The following is a 23,529-nucleotide window of genomic DNA, read 5'->3' as shown; positions in this document are numbered from 1 at the left end:
ACAGTTTGAAACATGGTTTTGAAACAGAGTTTTGAAACATAGTTTGAAATGTAGTTTTGAAGCATAGTTTGAAATGTGGTTTTGAAACATGGCTTGAAACATGGTTTTGAAACGTAGTTTTGAAACAGTTTTGAAACAGGTTTGAAACAGGATTTAATTTGGTAGAGGAGCATCAATGAGAGTTTCTCCTGAGTGTGTTTGTGACTCGCTTGGACTGTACCATTGTGCATCTCATCATACACAGCTTGTCCCTTTGCGAGTAGATTGGTCAAATAGGGCGCGCAATTGTGACATTCAAACCATAATGTTTAAGATGGCAGTTGCATTTTTGAGACCATGGAAGGCCAGCTGAAGTACACGTAGCTGAATATAGGCTTTCCAGCCATCTTGTTAGATGGACAATGAAAACAAAGAAACGAATGTTGACATTTACTCATCTGACTCTAGATTTACACAGATGTCTTACTTCTCTGTCATCACTTCATCCAGAACCATTTTTTCCCTCTGAATTCAATCTTCCCATCAATGGGGCGTGTCACATTTATATCTACATGTCATGATGGCATGCCGAAACAATGATCAGTAGAGGCAACTAACCCAGCATCACCCTTCCCAACTTCACCATGCCCCCTTTGACAATACCTTGAATAGGGCATCGGCAGACACGAGCCCTTCTGATCATTCAGCCAGGGATTATTTCCTCGCATTGTTTAGTATACCAATGAGTGGCATTTTTATGAGCATACAAAAGTGTGTTACTTAGAACCTATCATGAGCTGGGAAAGATCTTTCATGTCTCAGTCTGTGAAGGGTGTCAGAGACATTCTTTTACCCAGCACTACTAACTGTGAGCAGAGGCATCCGAGTGATGTATACCATGTTTTGTTTCGGAGCAGCTGGATGTGTGTAAGCAATCAATGCACATTCTGAAACATCATTCAGTACATTCTGACTCGAACCAAGCCCCTATTGTCAACTGAGCATTATCAAAGACAACATTAAAAGCCTTCAATAGATATAATGTTAGGCATTATCATACCACCCGCCACTCACTGGCTATTTAAGTTTACTGTGTCGTGAAAGCTTGTGCTTTTGGACAATGGTTGTGACCATTTGGGATTCCCCCCTCATTTCTACATGAACCACTGCTTCCATTTGACTACATGTCAATTCTTGGAATCCTCTCTGCATGCACCAGTGGTACAGTTGGTAGTAATGGTATTCAAATCTCTAGATATCTTATCTCTGAGATCCTTATGATAAAATGAAACTTTGATTATCCATTTGTACATCTGCTATGCCTGTCAATAGTCGGAATTCAGCTGGCATGCATTGGTTGTCGTTATGTTTGCTAGCCTCCTGCAAGCTTCTTTGTTGTCTGGAACAACTATTGTTATGAAGATACACATACAAATTGAAGATGTTTGTAGAGTACACCAGTCTGTCGCTGCTATGCGAGGAAAGTCTCCAGCAAAGTTTTTGATTGACAGGAATAACCTTTTTCTTGCAGGATGCATAAGATTCAATATTACAGTTTAAATGTATGCCTAAAGTAACAAAGTGGAGTGCCATGTTCAAATTGATTTGAAATTCCTCTTTCCCACTCCCAACACACAATTACCCCCATTGCCAATGGGTTGATGTACTTATGTACTGAAATGTGATTTTTTTTTCTTTCCTTGAGGGCCTGTTATTGGGCAATTAATTAACCTGTTTCCATTGAATGCATTTAGATACATGGAGCCCACTTTGCATGCATATATGTTGTTGCCATGACGGGCAAGCCACAGACAAACTATTCAGCTGTCAAGAGACACCTTTGTCATAAAGGGATGCATGAGATCTGTAAACCAGATCCATTGTTTGTTTGTTTTCTGTTTTGCCAAGACAAAACAAGACAGCTGGCGAACCTGTATTCAGCTGCACTATTTTAGTGCTGCTGCTCTTTCATTGGGACGGGTTGTATGTAGTTGTAAAGATTTTGGGTGGACCACTTCACTGTGTTAGAAATGTACCCTGCTCTTTGCAAGGAATGAACTTGCGATCTTTTACGTCCATGAGACACATGCAGTCACACCCACACCTCCTGCCCTCAAAATGTGTATACTACCCTCTTTTTATAACTCTACAGTGCTAATTAGTCTGGCGAGCAAACCCTTTTGTGAAACATGCCTCAAGAAATTCTGGGAGTGGGCGTCTGTGTTCCTTATCTGATGTGAGGATATTTTTTGTGAGCCTAGGAATGAGAACGGTACAATTCTTTCTGTTTATGATGCATGTGCACATTGTGGAATTTGGGAACCTGGCAACTGATTTTTTTTTTTCCAACTGTTACCAGGGGTGGCTAGAGATCAGTGTGGGCGAGAGTTGGTATGTCATGTCACATGAAATGTTAACTGAGGGTATTATGTGGTTACCTTAGGAGCTTACTCATGTGACGTGAAATCCCCATAGGTGTGGGAAACATAAAAAGAAAAAAGAAAAACAAAACAGGATTTTGCAAATTTTCACTCATTTTTCTGACTTACATGAAATTGGACACCAGGTGTCGTGTTTACACATTTTATGGTGTAAGACAAGAAGACAAGTTACTGACATGGTGTTTTACCAGAGAATCCTCACTGTGCTCAGTAATGGTCCCACACATCCTAATCTGTGTAAGTTCTTCTGTCCATAATTTGGAGCAAGTTTGTGAAAATTGTACAAACTTGTGTCAATAAAAGTTTGCTAGTGCAAGAGATCCAGCGAGGAACTGTTTGAATTGGGCATTCAGAATGAGTACAATTTTGCAACTGTGCGCCTGTTCCAGTGAAGCTCTTTCACTTTCAATATCAGAGCTACAGTACTGTAGTCCTGTTGATGGTGGAAATGACATGGATGAAAAAAAGATGCTTCTTCTGACTCAGTTGTCAAGAACTTTGGGAAGTTAGAGGGAAGGAAAGAATGACCTTGATTGTTGGTCCGGATGATTGGATCATGATAAGCTCCAGTTTCCATCAAGGACTTGCAAAGTCTAGTTAGTACCCTGTGTATATCAGTTTGAGGTGCATTACTGGTAATGTAGGAAGTGTACCATGGTTCATGGCATTGATCAGAAAACATAGATCTGAAATCAGTTTTACCCATCTGTTAACATCTCAAGATTTTATAGATGATGGTAAGATTTGATTCCAAAATCAGTAAGCAAATTGATAAACCCATAGAATGCTGCTTTTTTTAAAAATGATTATTGTTATAGATTTTTACTTCTCTATCCAGAAATTTTGTTCATCCAGTTTATTACTAGCCTCTTTTTAAAACCTCTCATTGGAAATTGGATTGGAAATTAAAAAAAGAAGATAAAATGTGTTGAAATTCTGCATTAGTGATAAACAGCCCTGGAAAAAAAAGATGAATAGATACTTGGATAGTTAAAGATTTGATGATTCAAAATACTTGAAAAAAATATTCCAAATTTGTGCATAATTTGAACGCTGAAAGGTATATTCCCACAGTCGATTCATGCAGTCATAATCATAAAGTTCAACAAATTGGAAATTGGATTGGATAGGGGCAGAAGACTTGTTGTGGGTCTGTGTTCAGTCTGGCTGAACCTGGGTCACTCTTCAGGGACGTTGACACTTCTCTTTACACATTCTTACACCAGGACAACAATCTCCGACACCCCCCCACCCCACCTCCTACAAAAAAAAAAAAACACACACACACACACACAAGGCCTTTTTCTCCTAGCAATACCAACAACTTGGGACAAAGAATTGTGAGAAAGACGAAAGGTGGGGGGGGGGGGGGATGATGGATAGCCTCTAAAGAGCTTTGATTTGTCTTTGAGTTCTTGCAATTTTGTCCAGACAAACTGCTATCTCACACTCAAGATATCATTATTTTTCGGAGACCAAAGACTTACAGTATCCTTACAATATTTTCAACTATTGGGTACACTAAGCTAATCAGTGCCCGTTCAACATCCAGACCCATTTCCACAAGAAGGTAAGTGTCAAATGCATTTCCGTGTGATGTGTAGTCCAGTGGACCCATTTGAACAAACATGGATGTTTCTTGTCGGAGGACTGTCCAAAGTGGACAGCTACGTGTATGTGTCCATGCGGTTGTAAGTCACATAATGAAGGCAGTTGGAAGCACTCATACACACACACACTCATTCACATACACATATCACATGGCACTCTAATGAAGTGTTATACAAATAAAGAAACATACTAGTATACCTGTAATTGATATGTATACACAGTGCCTAGGCCCGTACAAGTGAAAGTCCAGTCCATATTCTGATGGACTTCAATATACAGACTGAACAATATGATAAAAGTGTCATGTAAATTTGGACACAAAATTCTAAATCTAGAGTTATAAAAATCTGAAATTGGGCATGTTATCCAGCTATAGTGATATTTGATAACCTATGAGATGAGGACATTACCTTTTTTGATTAACGTATCAATGGTGACCAATACTGCTATTTCACAATGCATGGAAAAAGTAAATAATCCCCAACTTTTCCTTTAATATTTGTGCAGTTTTTGTGAAATTTTGTATTTCATTTGTTTGCTTTCAATCTTCTTGGTAAAAAGTCACACATGGAACAAGGAATGAACTTTTCCTTAAAATTTGCGCCAGAGCAAGCCAAGAGACATACAATCTAGCATGTTAAAGGGATGGTACAGTATTGGTGGAGATGAGAATTGGGCTTTTAACTTTTTGCAAGATACCAAGAAAACACTTTAAAAATTTTACAGTGCATACCATTTCAAAGTTCATTCGATGAAAATTGGGTTTGGAATGACGGAAATGATTAAAAAACAAAGTAAAACAAAGCGATCGTAATAAAGTGTGGGTCCCACACTTACTGGAATCGCTCTGTTTTGGATATCTCAGCCATTTCAAACCAATTTTCATCAAATAAACGTTGAATTCCTTGTGGAATTACACGCTCTTTCATATTTCACAAGAGGTTTCTTATTATCTCACCAAAAAATGTTAGAAACCTGAAATAAGGTCTCAACCAAAACTATACGATCCCTTTAAAGCATGGCACAAAGGTGCTATGTTTGTATTATAATTATGCATCCTGTACAAGGTATGTGTCGAGTGTCCCCGTTTTCTGATTCTTCTCACCACAAGGGAGTGTGATATGTGAGAGAATATTGGGGGCGAACTGGGTGTGATCTGCTGTTTATATTTGAGAACTTTTTTTTTCTCACATTTGTGCATTCTTTACCTACATTGTTCACCTACATTGTTCAACACGATTGTAATTCAGTAAAGGCAGGAATATAATGAATAATGCCCTCTTGTTTGGATTGCCATCCCAATCAGCGTGCAGTAACAAAGTTGCATTCTTCAGTTGTACGCCTCAGCACTCCTGTGTGAGCACATGTTTGCAGAACTGATTAAGAAAACATGGAGTCAGCAGTTCATTTCTGTCATTAGTTTACATTTTCTGTATGTTTGTTTAGACTTTTTGAGCAAAAGGGAATGTAGCGTACTTGTTATAGATGGATTGTGAATATCTTTTTAATTTTTTTTTAACATACTAGATATTGAGTCAACTTGCAATACATCCACAAATATAAAACAAACTTGTTGCATTAGTTTTACTGAAACTGCTCACATGGATATGAGTATGTGGGACTGATGTGGGTCCATGGTGATATGACTTTTTTTTCCCATGGAAAATAGATCAAAGATTCAATCCTGCAAATGTGACTCAAGTTTGCCTCCAGACTACATTATGCACATTGTACTTCATTTTATACCCTGATTAAATGGACCCTCATATTGCCCATGAGAATGAATAACTTTTCCTGAATTGTGAGATCTGCCCTCTGTACCATTTGAAATATAGGAGTGTAAAGTATTTTCATATCTACATCTCTTGAGAGATTTGCTCTTAAGTAATTTTGAGAACTTGGTCACTATGATAAATGGAATTGATTATTCTGAGTGCAGCTGTTTTTCTTATGTTTTGTTTTTGTTTGGCCATCATGTAAATGAATTACATTGTCAGTTCATGTTATGATTTGTGAATTCCTCCATCTCTACAGTGGTTCAGCTTCCCCAGCTCATCTCACCCAAACCTTCCCCGATGAAGACAACCACACAGATCCTCCCCAAGGTGGCGACCATTGTCACGACAACGAACATCAACGCTGTGCCGATGGTGAGATGATTTAAGTCACGCGGTGATGGAATTATGAAGAAACTCGATGCGCTCATATAATACATGGTTGTTCAAAGTAAACAGTGTAGATTTGGGGTGGGAGGTCAAAGGTCAGAGGTCATGAGGTCACTTTTGGGCTCGGGATTTTACATATCATGCAATGCTTGGAGAAAGCAAATCAAATATGATTTAGAGATGAACTTGAATGCAGTTGACTTCTTGATTTTTAGAGAGATCAGCTGATGTTTGGTCACTTAAGTCAAATTCTTGAGTTTTTTAAAATACTAGTATGCTATTTTAAACTGGAGAAGAATTAAAAAAAGAAAATGAAAAGCAAGAATAGCCAAACATGAAGCAATTTGGGATAGGTGTAATAAAGGTTTCTTGCCGTGGTCAAGTAGCATTGCAGGGCAATGAACCAGTTGGACATAGAGTAAGGTGTAAGTTCTGTGAAATATGTATTGCACTGGTTAGTACCGGTCAGTATTCTGTACGTGTAGCAGCGCATTCGCTGTATTTGCTATGTAACAGCAACGGTTATAGGGGCACTGGAGTCAATATCAATTTGTGGTATGGTATGAGTCAAGTTGATTCAGTGTATATTTGTGTGGGTTCACATCTGTGATGGTCATGAGTATTACGCTTATGACTACATCATAATTTTTTTTTTTCGATGTCAAAACATAGAATAAACAAACTTACAAGGGCAGTCATCTTTTATTGTAACATCAACAAAAAGTATATGACTCTTGAAGCCAAAGAAAATTGTCAGTTCTATTTTGTTGGTGGGCAGAAATTTGGCCAATGCTGGCCTGTGATAAAGTCATTGCCAATATGGGGTGGGGTCATTACTGGGACATATATATTCATTTATTCTTTCCTACCTCGTGTGCATTGAGAGGAAGTGTGTTTTGGCTAATTATGTGCAATTAAATCGTACCTGCCCTAGTTATTTCAAAACATTTCCTAGCTGTTGTGGTATGTCAGAAAGGTGTTTCAAAACTGAAAATGAAAGCACCGTTCACACTTCCCGTCCTTCCAGTTATGGAAACCGGAATCCTTGGCATAGTTACACACATTATATGGATCTGCTTCCTTATCACCCCCTCCCCCCCCCCCCCACCCTGCCCATTATCCAGTAAGGCCACTAAAACTGTGAAAAGCTAGCACACAAGAGCGCAAAGTGAAACAAACTTGGATGAGATTTTCTCATGGGGTGTTAACCTGATGGATAGTGGGTGGCGTAGAGGTGCAATGTAATGTAAAGAAAGGAGTAGTCAGTTTGTGCAGGTGGAAATATAGAATTAAACATATGCTTTAAATATATTTAGACGTGCCAGTGATGTGCTACCAGCGTGCCGTACATCAGGGGGTTTTAATAGCACCCTGCAGTAAGACTTTAACAGTGGAATATACTGTAAAACGAGGAATGTTCGCGTACATTTTAATTTCGCAAATTTCACGAGCGGCGCCATTCGTGAAATTAAAATGCACGCGAAAGTTCTTGCCTACACAATATGCATTGGACACCAGTGGCAATTCGCAAAAAATTTCATGCCGCGAGAAAGGTCATCGGCTCCAATTCGCGAAATTTTCATGCCGTGAATATATCTTGTTTTACAGTATACAAGGAATTCCAGTGCAAATTTTACCTCATGAAAGCATAAGACTTACTTTGCTGTGGACAGTAACATATTGTCACATGCGACTTTTACAGGCTAGGTGGGCAGGCTGAAAAAAAAATACACAGACAAGTTTCTACAATGTGTTTAAAGAGAGGACAACTCCTTGTACACTGTCACATGTATGTATGAACTCTCTACACACCAGGCATTCAATTTATGAGAAATGCTATAGACAAGAGGTCCTCAGCCTTGGGTAAGAATAGATTATTTCATGCCCCACATCATTCTGTGAGTGCGTGACGACTCAGGTTAATTAAAGTTACCGGTGAGATTTTATTTCAAATTTGACTCCCGTGAGCAGGTGGTAACTTTTTTAGTATTGCTGGTATGCATAATAGCTTTTAGCTTGATGGGCATGTGACTTGGTAGGCGGTGCAATGTACTAAATCTATTATTATATCATTCCCCAAAACCTTGTCAGATAATATAATATAGTACTGGTATATTGTTACATCATTCCATAGGACACATGGTCTATTATACAAATAATGCATGCTCTGTCATGCTCTATACTTGATAATAGAATGACAAATACTAAATTATCCCAAGCGCTGTTTTGTTTCTTTGAGGCCACAGGACGAGGTGAATAGAACTGCACGAGGGATAATTTAGTACTTGGAGTTCTATAGTCCAGTGGCTAGACAAGGACAATTTCACGTCAGGCATCGCAGTGCCCCATGTACAGTATTTTATGCGTCAGTGTTGCGAATCAATACCACTATACTCTTTTTGTCTTGTTTCCATGTTAGATCCTCGGCACATCCCAGCGGCAAGGGTCTACCATCCTGGCCAACAGTCCCCAGGCCCAGTATGTTGGCACACCCATCCAGATCCAGTCTCCTAGCTGGTCGTGAGTATACGCTGAAAAAACAAACAAATAAACAAACAAACAAATAAACAAACAAACAAACAAACAAATAAACCTGTGGAGCTCACAGTGTCTTCTTTTGCTCTGCCTTGTTTTGTCCTCTTAAAGACACCATAGAATTTGTGCTGCATGTATACAATGTATGAAGTTCAACAAGTACTGGGAACTGTATGTGCACTTTCCATGTTTCTTTAGTTGCAACATATTCCTGTTGCTGTGACAATATAAACTATAATGTGTCTGTATCCCTATACAACATGTATTATATATTCACAAGAGCCTCGTGCTGAAGATATTTGATCTTATGTAAAAGGACAATCCCAACCCTCACACTCGTACCATCGATTTTTTTTTTTTTTTTTTCTGTACACCTATCAGTGCTGGATTACTGCCCAGGTATTTTACAGGATCCCCATTTAGCTTGCACATCTTCACTGTTTGTCCAGAGATAGTCCCAGGCGTGCGATATTTCATGAACTGATAATGCCGACACTTTGAACGCAAATGTTCATCATATCTAAATGAGAACATGTAAATGACTCCAATGATTATGAACTTGAACCATCCCCCCCCCCCCCAAAAAAAAAAAAAAAAAAAAAAGGAGAGAGACTAAAATGATCCGTAGTTTGGAGTCAAGCTCAGTCATTGAGGATGTTTGAAGCATTTGGAATTTTGAATTCAGGCTATGAATTCAAATTATTGGAAATTGACTGTTGCCATGAAAAGATGACCAGTACATTATTAATCATGAAAGAATTTGAAATACTGTTCTTGTTGGCAATGATATTTTTTCTTTTGTGATCAATTGATTGTGAAGCTTCTTCCTGTAGCAAAATATTTGTCAGTATCATGATACAATGCTTGTCATATATTGCCTACACAGATAAGTATGTGTGGGACTACATGCAAATAATCACACTTGCTGCATCTTCTGAATATGGCTGAAGTTTGAGCTCAGAATTGATTTTAAATAATTATAGATACATGTGTATGATGCTGTCTTAACAGAGAATGAATGAAATGTAAACACTGGCTGATAGTTTTCTTTCGTACCTGTTTTCTGCAGAACTTTCTGAAATCATAATAAGTCAAATCTGACAATTGAAACTCTTGTAAGAATGATTCATAATTGAATAACAATATCTCAAGTTTCAGAAGATGGTAAAGAAATGTGTTTTCTTGCAATTTTTCTCTACAGGAATTCACAAAAGAGGAAAGCAGAATTCTCAGATGAATACAGCGACAAGTGAGTTGTCGCACATAATACCAGAAATTTCTGTGTACCCCATAGCGATGTTTTCATTTCACAGTATTCTACAGTTGTATTGTCTATGGTTGTGGATGAAAAGTCACATGAGGTGTACTTCGAAGTTAGCAGATATAATGAAATATTCTGACAGAGACAGATACTGAATTTTACTTACTGTATCAGACATGATACTGGCTCTGACAGGCTTAAAAAAGAAGTAGAAAAAAAAAAGAAAAGTGAAGACCCATACTGAAACAATGTGAATGCTTAAGAGTTGAATTGAAAATATTTCATGCTTGAAATGTTGCATCATAGCAAAAACCCTGTGATATCACTGTGTGTGTGTTTGTGTGGATTAGCAAATGGTGCTTAGACACATTCGGCATCACATTTTTTCACAATATTGTTTCGGTGTAGTATCGACCCAATTTTTACAGCTTTCGTACATCATTCCACTCTTGATGACCCCTCACATGGCATTACAGTTCTTTACGTTCACTGACATACATTTCATTGTGACTGAACAGTGTCTGCTGCAGATCAAATTATGTCCTGCGGGTATTTGGTGTCCTGTGACAATGTTTATACTCTAGAAAACAGAGAATCAGTACTTGACTATCTTCCTCAGACAATGAACTGGTTCCATTTGCCAAATCTGTCGACAATGGCCTTGAGAATTGCGTGTACATTCCTGTTGACATGGTATATCTCAAAGACAGACATTTATGGAAGCGTTGTTCTGCTTTGCAGTATTATGATTTGTTACGTGTATTTTAGCCTTGAAGAATTGCTAATGTGCCCTCAATGTGTAGATCACCTTGTGTATGGTTCAACTTGTCTATGCATATCATTAGTATCACTGTGTGATTGAGAGAGAGAGAAAAGAATGAAATTGTTGGGGTTTTTTTTGCAAGAAATTGCAACTATTTGACTCATAGAAGTACTACAAATCCTAAAGAACCATAGGTGGAAAAAAAAACACAATAAAACAAAAATGTTGTACTGGATCACAATAAGCCAGTTCATAGTTCCAATCTGAGCTTGTGCAGATAAAGGTCATTGCAGACCTTCTCTTGAAATGGAATTGCAACTGAGGTACTCAAAACCTAGATAGGGCTTCATGACAACTGTGTTATAAATGAACCAGGTGCAGATTGGTATTTACAAGTGAATGTGCATTCTTTTCAGTCACATTAACAAAAGCCATTCATGCAGCACTGACATGTAAATTAACACTTCCTGCATGGCTGTTTTCAACTGCTCTTCTTGAAAGACTATTCCATGTTTTGCAAAGTCTGTGGTTGGAGAGGTCATTGCAGACTAGTGCTAACTGTGAAGTGGCTTTATATATGATTGACAGTGTCTGTACTGTGGCTCGTCTTTTTCACTTTGCAGTGGCAGTAGCAAGCGGAAGAAGAGGGAAAAGGAGTCGAAGGGGCTACGACACTTCTCTATGAAAGTCTGCGAAAAGGTCCAGAAGAAAGGGGTCACATCGTACAACGAGGTTGCTGACGAGCTCGTCCGGGAGTTCAGCCAACCTGCCCACCAGTTCCTACCTCCCTCGGAGCAGGTGAGCGCAGTGCAGATTGACACTTTATCCACACATGATGCTGCGTGAGGTTACATGGCAGAGATATGTGGTGCCAGCTAAAGCTAACAGTTGACTGGTATTGGACAAGCGGCTTGCTCTGGAGAACCAAATGCTTTAGTTTTTTCCCATTGTAGTATGATTGTCTGCCTTGGACCTTGGCCAGGCTTAGTGAAAAGGGAATGCTTTCTTGTGCAAGCCTTCCAAATTTCCCTCTAGACTTTATTCTCAGATGATGGCATTTGGTGTGGGTCAGAATGGTGCCTCAGGTGTTTAGATTGGTCATGATGCTATGCATTTAAGTTATGAAAATCAAAGTATTTATTTGTTAATTTCTCCCTTTTTCTTCAGTCGTAAGAAGACTGTTCAGTTAGCTTGAGATGTAAATGAGAAAGTTTGTTTCAGGGTATAAAGTTCAACCCAGCTGTTGGGCAGTGTCTCGTTTGTATTGGCACAGAATGTTATCACTAGAATTTGCAATAAGCCCCTTACCCTTTGAGGCCTTTGTAACAGTATGCTGCATGAAGATGTTGTAACTTATCATCATTCCCATCTTTGCTCTCACTCCATCTCGCTCTCACCTACCAGCATCAGTACGATCAGAAGAACATCAGGCGGCGGGTTTACGACGCCCTCAACGTGCTGATGGCCATGAACATCATCTCCAAGGAGAAGAAGGAGATCCACTGGATCGGCCTGCCCACCAACTCCCGCCAGGAGTGCGACAAGCTGGAGACGGAGAAGAAGGCGCGACTGGAGAGGATACGGCAAAAGAAGTCCCAGCTACAAGAGCTCATCCTCCAGGTAGGTGTTGCCTAGCAACCGCCTCGTCTTTCTTGTCTCTGCCGCCTAGCAACTACCTGTACCTCATCTGTTTTGTCTCTGCCTGTTGGGGCCATAAATCAAACATCTTGACTGTTGTGGCTTGTTGTGATGGAAGCCACCAATGCCATTTGAAAGTTGGCCTTCCTTTGGCCTTTTCCTTTGGCCTTTTCCTTCTACAAGCACTGCAGTGGGACTTGCATTCTTGACTTGTTTTGTTTTTCCCCACAAGTTACATCCATAGTTGCTCTTCCCCTTTTGAATGAGTTATAAGAGACTTTAAATTAACTTTACAGGGCCACCAGGTGAAAATGTCATTGACATTCTAAACAGAAACAGGTGGTCAAACGTCATTGGGAAAGGAGAAAGTGAACTTAAAAATTGCATGTCCTTTAACCATATGGAGGTTATTTGCCATCTAGGACCCCGTTTACAGTGCGAGGCTCGGCCGCGGCTCGGCCCAGCCCCGCTTCAGTGTAAACGCGCAAAAGGCCAAATGGGGGCCAAAATCGGCCTCGCATTTGGCCTCGCTCTGGAGGTGGTCTTGGCCGCGGCCGAGCCGTGGCTGAGCCCAGACTTTTCTCAGTGTAAGCGCAAACTGGGCCAAATGGGCGGCCAATTTTAGTCTGGCTTCCAAACCCTCTGCCCGTACTATTTCGCTATTCAGGATATTAAACCCTCAACGACGAAAGCTAGTATAGTTTAAGGTGATTTTGTCCTGCAAAGGATTTTTCCTTCGGCAAAGGCCTTTGCTTGAACAGCGACTTCGTCGCCACGGAATCCAATTGGCAAAGGGTCTGAAAACCAGACTATACCAATTTATGATTGTTTACAAGCAGAGCGCCACTACGACAAAATATTGAAAGGTTTGAATTAAAAGCGCGGCCGAGCCCGGCAGTCTAAACGGACAAAATTGTGGGACTCGGCCCCGCAATTGAGGCTGGGCTCGGCCGCGGCTCGGTCGCGGCCCGGCCCAGCCCCGCACTGTAAACGGGGTCTAGATTCATGCTTCTTAACATTTTATTTCCCCTTTTTTTTTTTTTTTTTAATCCAAGGCCCATTTTGGCCCCTACAAAGTTATTTTGAGGCCCAATTACATGTGTAGATCAAATACAAGTTTTTAAAAATCTTTCTTTTGGGAAGACATTGCCGCCCACCTGCGAGAATTCCGAGGCCCACTGGTGGAGAAGCACTGATCTATATTATGTGTTCTGAGGTTGTTCTTAGGTGTCTGTATGAGTTACTACATGAGGCATTTGGTGTAGGGCAGTGCCCTATATGTTCATCTTCATTCATTCAGCCGGAGAAGACCATTGCACTTGATATATTTGTCTACAATGCCTTGATGACCCCTCCTCCTGTGGCATGCCTTGTTTTCTTTTCTCTTTACCAAAGGGAATGGGGTAAAATTTCATGTTACCATGCATCATCCGATCGAGAATTATCAACAGGCCTCCCGTTTCATGTTTGGTTTTCATATTGCAATATATCCCCTTACAGTGGTCATAGTCCACCGCAATCCCTAGTGATATTTCTGTCTCCTATTTATGGATAATACTTGCTTAAACATTTCTGTAAAGTGATGTGATATAATTTCATCTGAATTTTACTTGCAGAAATTCCTCCACTCCCCTCAAAAACAAAACCACAACCAGCCACAATTGCAAGACGACACTCTTAAATCAAATCCTCTTTGCTCGTGTTGTAAAAATAACAAAAACAAAACAAATACCAATGCCTGACAATTTTGTGAAGATAAGTAATGTCCGTTCATAATCTATGTTTGCCCGATACCAAAAATCTTGCAAGAGTTTGTTCAAATTTTGCATTTGCAGTTGCATGTACAGACAGAGCTGACAGCAGTGAGACTATGTTTAGCCAGGGAGGGGTCACAGAGACATCTTCAAGACTTCAACACTTTTTTGAATTATTAATATTATTAAAAAAAAAAAAAAAAAACTTTTCTACAGTGTAGATATCCCAGAAATGAAATGATCACGTTGCGGTCATGCCACTCTGTATCAAATTTTATGTCAATTATATCTCAAGTGCTTTTGTGCGCTGCTTCCTCCTTGAAATCTCAACACAGACAAGGTCAGGCATTCATCCTTGGCCAATATTTCATATCTGGTAAAAACCTTGGCACAGTTTCTAGAAAGCACAAACCGAAAAAGAAAAAAAATATGAAGATATGTGAGATTTCCTGTCTTAATCATGCACTAAATTATTTTGCACGAGTGTTGTTCCGTTTAGAAAACAAAGTTACTTATGATGACCACAGCCATGTGAGAATTGAAGTATACCCATGTAATGTTTCATGAATGAAAACAAAATAGGGCGATAGCCCTATGTATCTGTATCCATGTTGGTGCCTTGTGTGCATATATTGGTGATATTGATTCATATTTTCCACTTTCCCATAATGGAGGATGTAGGAACATAGAAACTGCAGCCATTTACAACAAATACATCCTGTTGATTGCATGAAAATGTTATATATATTATCTAGTATTTGGAAGAAAATAAAAGTGAATCCATGCTATACACTGCCGGCAGTGCGAGAGTCGGTCCACAACTAGGACTAGCAGTGTTTGTTTATATATAGCCTGTTGTAGTTTTGGGAAGCTCCAGATTTAGAAGACAATGAGGCGAATTTCCAGGAAAGCGGAAAAGGGCTGCAAGGCCCTAATTGGCTGTGACAACAATGTCGCCTTCTTTCACTTTCACTGTGCCTGTTGGAGTCTTGCTGTCTATTTAACCCTTCAGCTCTCGGAGCCTTCTGACACTGTCGACTCTACTGAGTGAATGAAGGATGATCTTTGCACTATTTTGCATGGATGTGGAGTAACTTGAGAATGTGTATTGTCAAGAATTGATGTGCCTAATGTGGGTGACAGAGAAAAGATGCAAAACATGCCAAAGAGAAATTTGCATTCATATGCACTGGCACTATATGCGCACACGCACACACATGTGCGGCATGCAAAGGCAAGCATGTGCACAAGTTGGGCCGTGTCCCGTGCGGGTAGGACAGGGTTAACCACCCTCCGACTTCCTGGAGATCGGTGTCGTGCAGCGCTGGGTTAGTTTATGATGATGAGCTGTATGGTCTTCAAATGTACCATGTATGCAGACAAAAAGTGTAGCTTTACAGGAAACAAATGTTCACAGCGATGTGAGGCTATGATGTGTGTACCTGAAGTGTATGAAAAACCATGTATTTCCTCCTTTGTGTCCCCCTCCGTCTTCAAGTCCATTTCGTGTATGTTTTGAAACTCTTGAATGTTTGTCTTTCTGCTGCGATGTGTCACTGGAGACATATCATTAGTGTTCAACAAAAGATCCTGGCATCACTTAGCGGATTCCTCCCTCATCTGTTCTGTTCATCATTGTAATACTGCTACCAATAATCTGTCTGTACTCCCCCCTTGTCTTTGTATTCGTCTTCACTATTTAGTTCCTGTCCCTCTTTAAGAAAAATCCTTCTTAATCAATTACATGTATGTTGTTCAGCTTCATGAAGCAAAGCTTATTCTGAACCCATCCTGTTTTCATAAGGTCTTTGAAGTTCAGGGTTTATGCAGAACCACTGCAGATTCTACCAGACTTATGTAATTCTTTTTAATATAAAGTGAATGAGAAACCATGCCAAGCTCGCTCAACCATGTCATCTCATCCACCACCCTCGGAAATTAGACTGCTTTGTTTGCCCCTAGCTGAATAGGAAAGGGAGGGTGGCTGTTGGCACAACATGAATACCAACTGAAAAAACTTGACCGAGCTAATCTCCAGGGATTACACCAGATTACATGGTCCTATGTCCAATTTACTGACCCCTTCCTCATCGATCTCTGACTCTGCAAGGGACAAAGAAAAAGAGAGATCGTTACTAAAGATGATTCAAACAACACAGCAATTGTCTAGTTGAGAGCATGATTAAAGGGATGATTAAAGGGACACCCCTAGTGAGAGGTCAGTTGTTGGAGTATTTGATTCACCAGAGGGGTAGGATGGGGCAGCATTCCTCAAAGTCTTGGCCATTACCATAATGAAAGTCTCCACACACCCCCTCCCAAAAAACAGAAAGAAAGAAAACACAACAACTGTTGATAGAGAGATTGAGCTTTTTGTGTGCATCAACCCAGAGATTGAAAGTGAAAGGGCAATGAGACCTTTCCCAATTGTTCAGGTTTTTAAAAATGCCTGGCAGGCTGGCTGGCTTGGTGTGAGAGAGAGTTCAAGAGATAATTTAAATGTCCTTGTGCATGTTAATGACAGTCAATCTTTGCCCAGCATGGAACCTCTGTCATATTGGTATTGGTTGGTGTTGGTTGCAAGGAATGTTGTTATTCAAAGAGTCGCCTCTGCTGTGCGATTGATTAATCACCACACATTCACAAAATTGGCTACATGGTGTAAATTTGGTTTTGGTGTTGTTGCTTTTGTTTGTTTGATGAAACATGACAGGGAAAGAAGTGTTTGTTGCTGTTTTTGCATATTCTCTATTAATTTTGTTTTTTATTCAAGTTCAAAAGCAGTACCTTGAGAAAGTATTCAAAATGGATTTGAAGCAGTTTACTTTAATATTCATTTCTTCATGTAAGTGGTGTCAATCTTTTATCAATCTCCATTTCTTTTTTTTTTATTGGGCTGAAAATATTTGAGCATGGCTTCTTAAGCCATTCTTGTCTATACAAGTGGAGTCCATTGAGCATGTGTGTTAAAACGTGAATGTCAGACACACTGGCAAGTGAACTCTATATTTCCATATTACTGGTATTCAGAGCGGAAATGGGCCTGAGTCATAGTGCACTTCAGTGACAAGTCAAGTGGACTGCTCTTGTGGATTTCTCTGTTTAAGCTCATCGTGTCCAACAGCCGCTGCACTGCGTGAGGTGTCAGTGGTGTCTGAGACTTGATGGTTGTGAAAGGGGTAATTTGTGGAGCACTTGAGGAAGTTCCTGTACTACATGTCCCATTTGGAGTGCAGCTTTATGTTCCTGCCATGGAGGCACCTGAAGTGCCAGGCAGACACAGGGGAAGAGGCAAGCCCAGCAAGTCTGTGTAGACTGTAAGCTGGTCAACCCTTTACATTGCCAGGCACACAGCTGTTAAACTCGCCATGCTTTTTTTCCATCAGCATCCAGCTAATTCCTCCAAACTTGACCTAATTGTAAGCTAAACACCCCACTGAGGCATGACAATGTGCTCCAGTCCAACAGAAAGGCCATGGTGACACAGTGAGGATTATGGGATTAGATAATCTCTATTCATTCCCAGCTAGTTTTCAGACATCTATGGTCATATAATTTGGCAAACAACACAGAGTTAAAGGATAAAGTTTGTTTACATGCACACATTCTGTCTAAATTACCTGGTATGTGAATCTGATCCTCTTCCTCCTGTGTGGAAACTGCTCAGCTGGGACTATTTACATATCATCTGCATATCTTGTTTTTGCATACTATTACTGCATATTCATAAATGTTCAATTTGCACATTTAATGTTACTACACAGGAGCTAAAGATTTATGAATTTATCCAAATGAGGAAGTGGGCAGACTGTAGGAAGTTATTGTCCGTTTCTTTTTCACAATATTTGAGTAAAATTGAAGTTAGCTTGAATCTCAGAGTACCAATGGGTCAAGGTTTAAAGTTATGATTCAAGGTTAGAAATGATCACAGGTGCATTGATTCTTTTTGGTAAAGTTGCAATTAAATGTGATTTGAGAAATGTGACTTTGGAGACAGCCCTTCATACATTTTACAAACCTGCGTGGAGTATATTGGTGGTATCAGTGGAACAGGTTAGCATGTATCCATCGCCTGCCGTGCATATGAAATTAATCCATGCCATGGAATATAGATCAATGCCATTCCAATTATGCCACAATTTGACAGAGTGAAATGAAGTGCAGTGTGTGTGTTTGTGTGTTATCCCTCAATTAGTGACAATCCTCTAACCATTGATTTCCCCTTACACCCAATGCAGCAAATCGCCTTCAAGAACCTCGTGACACGAAACAAGAGGCTAGAAGAGAGCGGGTCCAGCCCTCCGACCACCAATTCAGCGATTCACCTCCCCTACATCATCGTCAATACCAGCAAGAAAACCGTCATCGACTGCAGCATATCGAATGACAAGTGAGTGCTCAATCAGGGCGATTGTTGGTGTGAACGTCACATGCCTGTCCCCTCCCCCAGCTGAGTATGGGTTTACGATATCTTTCCGCGGATGTGTCTTGTATAGATGTGTTTTGTTTGACAGGCACAAAACAATTTGCAGAGTGTACACTCTAGTGGAGTAGTGTGGCTGAAGGCAGGAGTGTAACAAGCCTTGCTGCCAAAAAAAAAAAGGGGAGACAGAAATTGAACAAAAGTCCTTTTAAAAGCAACTTTCAAACAAATTCATTTAATATCATCAAAAAAGTATCTGACAAAACGGTTCATGAAATGCCCCCCAGGATGCATAGCCCTGTGAAGTGGTGCTGCTTCATATCCAGCTGGACCACATTGAAGACTCGCTGGTGCAGCAGAATATGGGCTATCCAGTCATCTTCTCAAATGGAAATCAAACAAACAGACAAACAAACACACAAACTGTCTCTACTGTGAGATGTGCCCCTGGTGTCACGTAGCAGTGCCTTCACTCAGCCTCCTTTCTCTCTCAAACTCAAACTCTCTCTCTCTCTCTCATCAATCCAGGTATGAGTACCTCTTCAACTTCAACGACACGTTCCAGATCCACGATGACATCGAGGTGTTGAAGCGGATGGGAATGGCCTACGGGCTGGAGAAGGGTCAGTGCTCACAGAGCGACCTGGAGAGGGCCAAGACCATGATACCAAAGACTCTGGAGCCGTACCTCCTGGGTAAGACCACCACTCATCCCTGCTAAGAAACCCCCTACCCCACTCCCCCCTCTACCTCCCCCCTCCATATCCTCACCCTTCTTTTTCAATACTGTTTAAGCTGTTATTTTCGAGAGGGTTTAATTTTTGCAAATTTCACGAATCACGGTCAGATCGTGAATTGAACAGCACACAAAATTGTCGCATTGCACTAAGGTAATATGCATTTATGATACCGTTGGTGTCAAAATTCGCGAAAACAACATCTCGCGATAGTGTCTCTGACCTCCTCATTCGCAAAAATATCTGTACACGAAAATAACAGCTTGTATAGTATTCTCTTGTTATGGATCTTTGACAATAGAATGCATTAATTCATCCCTGCCAACAAACTCCTTTTCCCCCTCCATATCCCCACCCCTCTCTTTTAATAATCTCTTGTTATGAATGTTTGGACTAGAATGCAATTAATCATATCTGCTTATACTCATTCTGTCTTCTGTCATTCCGAAAACACTGTTAATGTAAACGAAGTTGCACAGGTTAAAAAAAAAAAGACAGAAAGATTGATACAATAATATACGGTATAGATACACACCTTCACAGATTTATATGATTTGTGAATATGTATCGGACAAGAAATGTTCACTCTGAAAAATTTACAAGCAACATGCTTAAAATGTGGACATACATGACACACAGGCAGACATGCCTAAGTGGCCATCTGTCTATAAAGATCTCACGTCCATGAGACAACTGAGTTTGATTCCCTTTAAAGAATGTAGTGTGATGATAGCTATTAACCTGTCTGTAGTGACCACATGCTAATTAACACACATTTACTGTCTCACATGGCTGGAAACCTTGAATGGTCTTTACATCCAGTGATATTGGAATAGGTGTGAAATATGTGATGTGTATGATGCATATATAGTTTTTATGATTCAGGATAACGTTGATTTGAGATATATTGCAGTAATGAAGGGAATAATATATTGTCATTGAAACTTATCCAAACTTTTGGTAATCTTCTCTGTTCTCACCCCCTGGTGCGTCCCAAGATATGGCCAAGCAGTCACAGAGCAGTGCCACGAGTACCTCCATCATTGCTGGTCCCAGCGGGATCCAAACACAGGGTACATCCAGGCCTCATCTACCGGGCGACCCCCAGCTCTCCCCCCTCGCTGTTCCCCTTTCCAGTGACGCCGAGGTAAGGCTGGCTGACCCGTAGAACCCGCCCCCACACGGTCAAATAAGCCATTCGTAGTTCTACTTTGCACATGAGCAGAAAAAGGTCATTGGTACCAAAACGCATGATGGTTTTTAAATTCACGGAGATAAGCATATGTCATTAATGATTATTCATGCAATCCTTGTACATGATACTTGCCATTACATCCACCTGACAGCAATCCTGGTATTTCGCAATACGAATATAAACATGTTTTAATGTATTCAATACAAAACAAAGAAGTGGATACTTCCCCTGAGGGTTGTTTGACGGACCATGCTGGTCACCTGGTCTCGCTGTGCAAGATCATTTTTTGTTTAACATGAATTCCATAAATTGTTATGCCGGGCAAACTTTCGGTGCGCATCAGTTGCTTTGAATACGAGTGAAGTGCCTAACCGACTAAGAAAATAGGTCATTTGTATTAACGTGCACATGAGCTAATTACGAACTGGCTTATTGCAAGAAACGGTGGTGGTGATGGCAGTGAGCCAGTGTTCTCCAACGACTGGTGGGATACTGGAACAGTGAAAAGTCTGGGATACAGATTAGTTCGTTTGAGGTCAAGAAGCTGATGTTTACGATACTTTCTGTTGTTCTATCACCTTTGATCAAAAGATGGATGCATTAACATTGGTTGATTAAATTCAAATTTATAGTGAATCAACACTCATCTTGTGGTTATGACTCTATAAATACAGCAGAAACAGGATGTCACCTAAAATGTCTGGCAAACATTATAAATTGTCGTCTGTCTGAATACTGTTTGATTTTGTTTTGTTTTGTTTTGTTTTATTTCCCACTCCTTAGTATCACCACATCACTTGTAAAGAGTATTAACCAAAATGGTCTTGCCTCATAGTGAGCCAAAGTACACTGTATGTCTCTCAGGTTACACCGGTCTGTATCAGTTTTCAATTTGAATTAGTTGTGATTCTTCCCTGGTCTGCATAAACCTGAAACCATTGTCTCTGTTCTCCTATTCTTGAAATCTGTAATCCTTAATAAGTGGTCAATGAAGAAAGAAACAGACAAAAAAATGTTGCCAATTTTTTTTTTTTTTAAATCACGTACAGCCCAACTAGAACATGTTTTCACAGAGCTCTGTCTTGATAGCGATTAGACTTCGATAAGTTTCAACTTCAAGTGAGTGCCGTGTAGTTTGATAAGGAGGATGTCTGACAGCCAGGTAACTCTCGCTTCCTTCTCTTCCTCCCACCCCAGGTTGCCCTGGTAACGCAGGACCTGGCCATTTCGCAGTCCTCCAGCCTAAGCTCTTTCTCCGACGCTGGACCCTCGCGAGGCGCCACCGACACGCCCAGTTCGTTGCTGGACAGCGACAGCGACGGCGACGAATCCAGTCGGGACTCCTTTAGCAAAACGGACCATGTGTACTGAGACGGGGGGAGGGGAGAGCACTCTCCCTCCTTTGCCGTGCTATGTCGCTGCCAGGAACGGAACGATCGCGATCGTCCTGATTACTCCAATGGGGATGATGTGTAAACACGTCGGTGCAGAAGCGGACAGGGTAGGAAGAAAAAAGAGCACAGACTCATTTTCCACAGTCTCAGTCGTGACTATCACACTCCTGCTCACGTGTCGCGATATTTCATGCATGACTCGAGCTCGTGGATCAGGATTTCCGATCAGTAATCTTCAAGCGAGGCTTGATAGGAAAACACAAACTAAAAGAGGAAGAAGCTCGGCACATCCCTGATATGTATTTTTTCTCCCTCTTTTTGTTCCCCCCGTACTTCTGGGAGAGGTACGATTATTGAAATGAAATTCAGAATTTTGTGATTAGCAGTCAGGACGATTGGATGGTCAGAGAAGGAATTTGCTCTTTGCCCAGGCGAGCTATGAGCGGTTGCCGATGTGAAGGAGAACAGCGATTTCTCCCTCACCTTGAATGGGAGAAGATGCGTGTGATGTGAGGAAGCAGTGCAAAGATGAATGTAAATGGAAATCAGTGAGATGAAGAAGGTTCAGATAAGAGGACCCAAGAAAAAAAAAGAAGAGTGAGACACAGCATTTGCTTAAGGCATTGCCATGGAAAGGTATGAAATGTTGGAGCGAAATTACTTATTCGTTGCTCGTGAATTAATGGCAGTGAATGGATATGCTAGTGCCCTCCATGGCCAGTAGACTGACCTGGCGAAGCGCATCAACAGTGCAGCAGACTGGAACAACGAATCAGTGCAGCCATGGATCCATCTCTAGAGGATGCTCTAGCAGGGATACTGCTAGATGGGACCATAACCATCTGAATCATCCAAATAATTACCGGAGGGAGAAGATGCAGTACAGATGGATCGATGTCAAGGGAGGATAAAAACATGAAACTGTCTAAACACAAAGCACAGAGGAAACTGTGTTGGTATTCCATTTGCTGATTTAAATGATGAGACCACTGTGCACAAATTGTGGTTGTGCTTCACCGGTAAACCAGCCCTCTGCTGGCTCATTTTTTTGCTGGGATCTTCCAGAGAGTAATATAGACTGGAGTGTACATGTAAATGACTGGAAATCACTTTTAACGAGAGAGATTTTATGAAGCTATTGTATCGTTTGCTGTGACAAAGTGCAGTGTTGCTGACACATAGGTGTGGCTGCCTTTTTGTGAGTAATATAACCCAATGTATTTCGCGCGTACTGAGTGTCTTGTCTGATAAATTCGTAAGTCATTCCTAAACATTACGCTCCATAGACAGTTTTCTTTTTTTCTAAAGGTTAGAAATAACGACAATGAGTCAATAATGGAGTGTTTTTTTAGAGGTGGTTTTAGTGACATTTTTCCATTAATTTTTGTTTTAATCTTCACAGATGGCTTTCTTCTTGACATTGTTTTATCTTTTCACAAAGAGTGAAGGGATCAAAGAGCTTGTTGATATTATACATTTCAGATGTTATATATGATAGGAGAGCAGCTTCTTCAGAGCTTAACTGAACAAACTGACTTGAAACAGTAAAAACAGACGAGGATAGATTCTCTATATATTCATTTCAGTCTCTTTGTGTTCATATGTTTCTATCAAAGGTCATTTGTTTTTGTTG

General features: G+C 40.5%; 1 protein-coding gene across 1 annotated transcript in view; it reads left to right on the top strand.

The window, feature by feature from the left end:
* LOC139734447 (transcription factor Dp-1-like) overlaps nt 1–22,542 on the top strand; it is a 62,552-nt gene extending 40,010 nt beyond the window's left edge. The window contains exons 4-12 of the mRNA XM_071645232.1: nt 6,066–6,181; nt 8,616–8,716; nt 9,933–9,980; nt 11,379–11,553; nt 12,160–12,375; nt 18,386–18,537; nt 19,099–19,265; nt 20,306–20,454; nt 21,700–22,542. Of these exons, the coding sequence (XP_071501333.1) occupies nt 6,066–6,181; nt 8,616–8,716; nt 9,933–9,980; nt 11,379–11,553; nt 12,160–12,375; nt 18,386–18,537; nt 19,099–19,265; nt 20,306–20,454; nt 21,700–21,873 (1,298 nt within the window). The 3' untranslated portion in view covers nt 21,874–22,542. The remainder of the gene's footprint in view (nt 1–6,065; nt 6,182–8,615; nt 8,717–9,932; nt 9,981–11,378; nt 11,554–12,159; nt 12,376–18,385; nt 18,538–19,098; nt 19,266–20,305; nt 20,455–21,699) is intronic.
* The last annotated feature ends 987 nt before the right edge of the window (nt 22,543–23,529 follow it).

The sequence above is a fragment of the Diadema antillarum genome, unplaced genomic scaffold (assembly GCF_040938485.1).
Source record: "Diadema antillarum isolate AM-2024a unplaced genomic scaffold, OU_Dant_1.0 seq00000526_RagTag, whole genome shotgun sequence".
NCBI classification, from domain to species: Eukaryota; Metazoa; Echinodermata; class Echinoidea; order Diadematoida; family Diadematidae; genus Diadema; species Diadema antillarum.
This window is presented reverse-complemented; position numbering and strand designations above follow the sequence as displayed.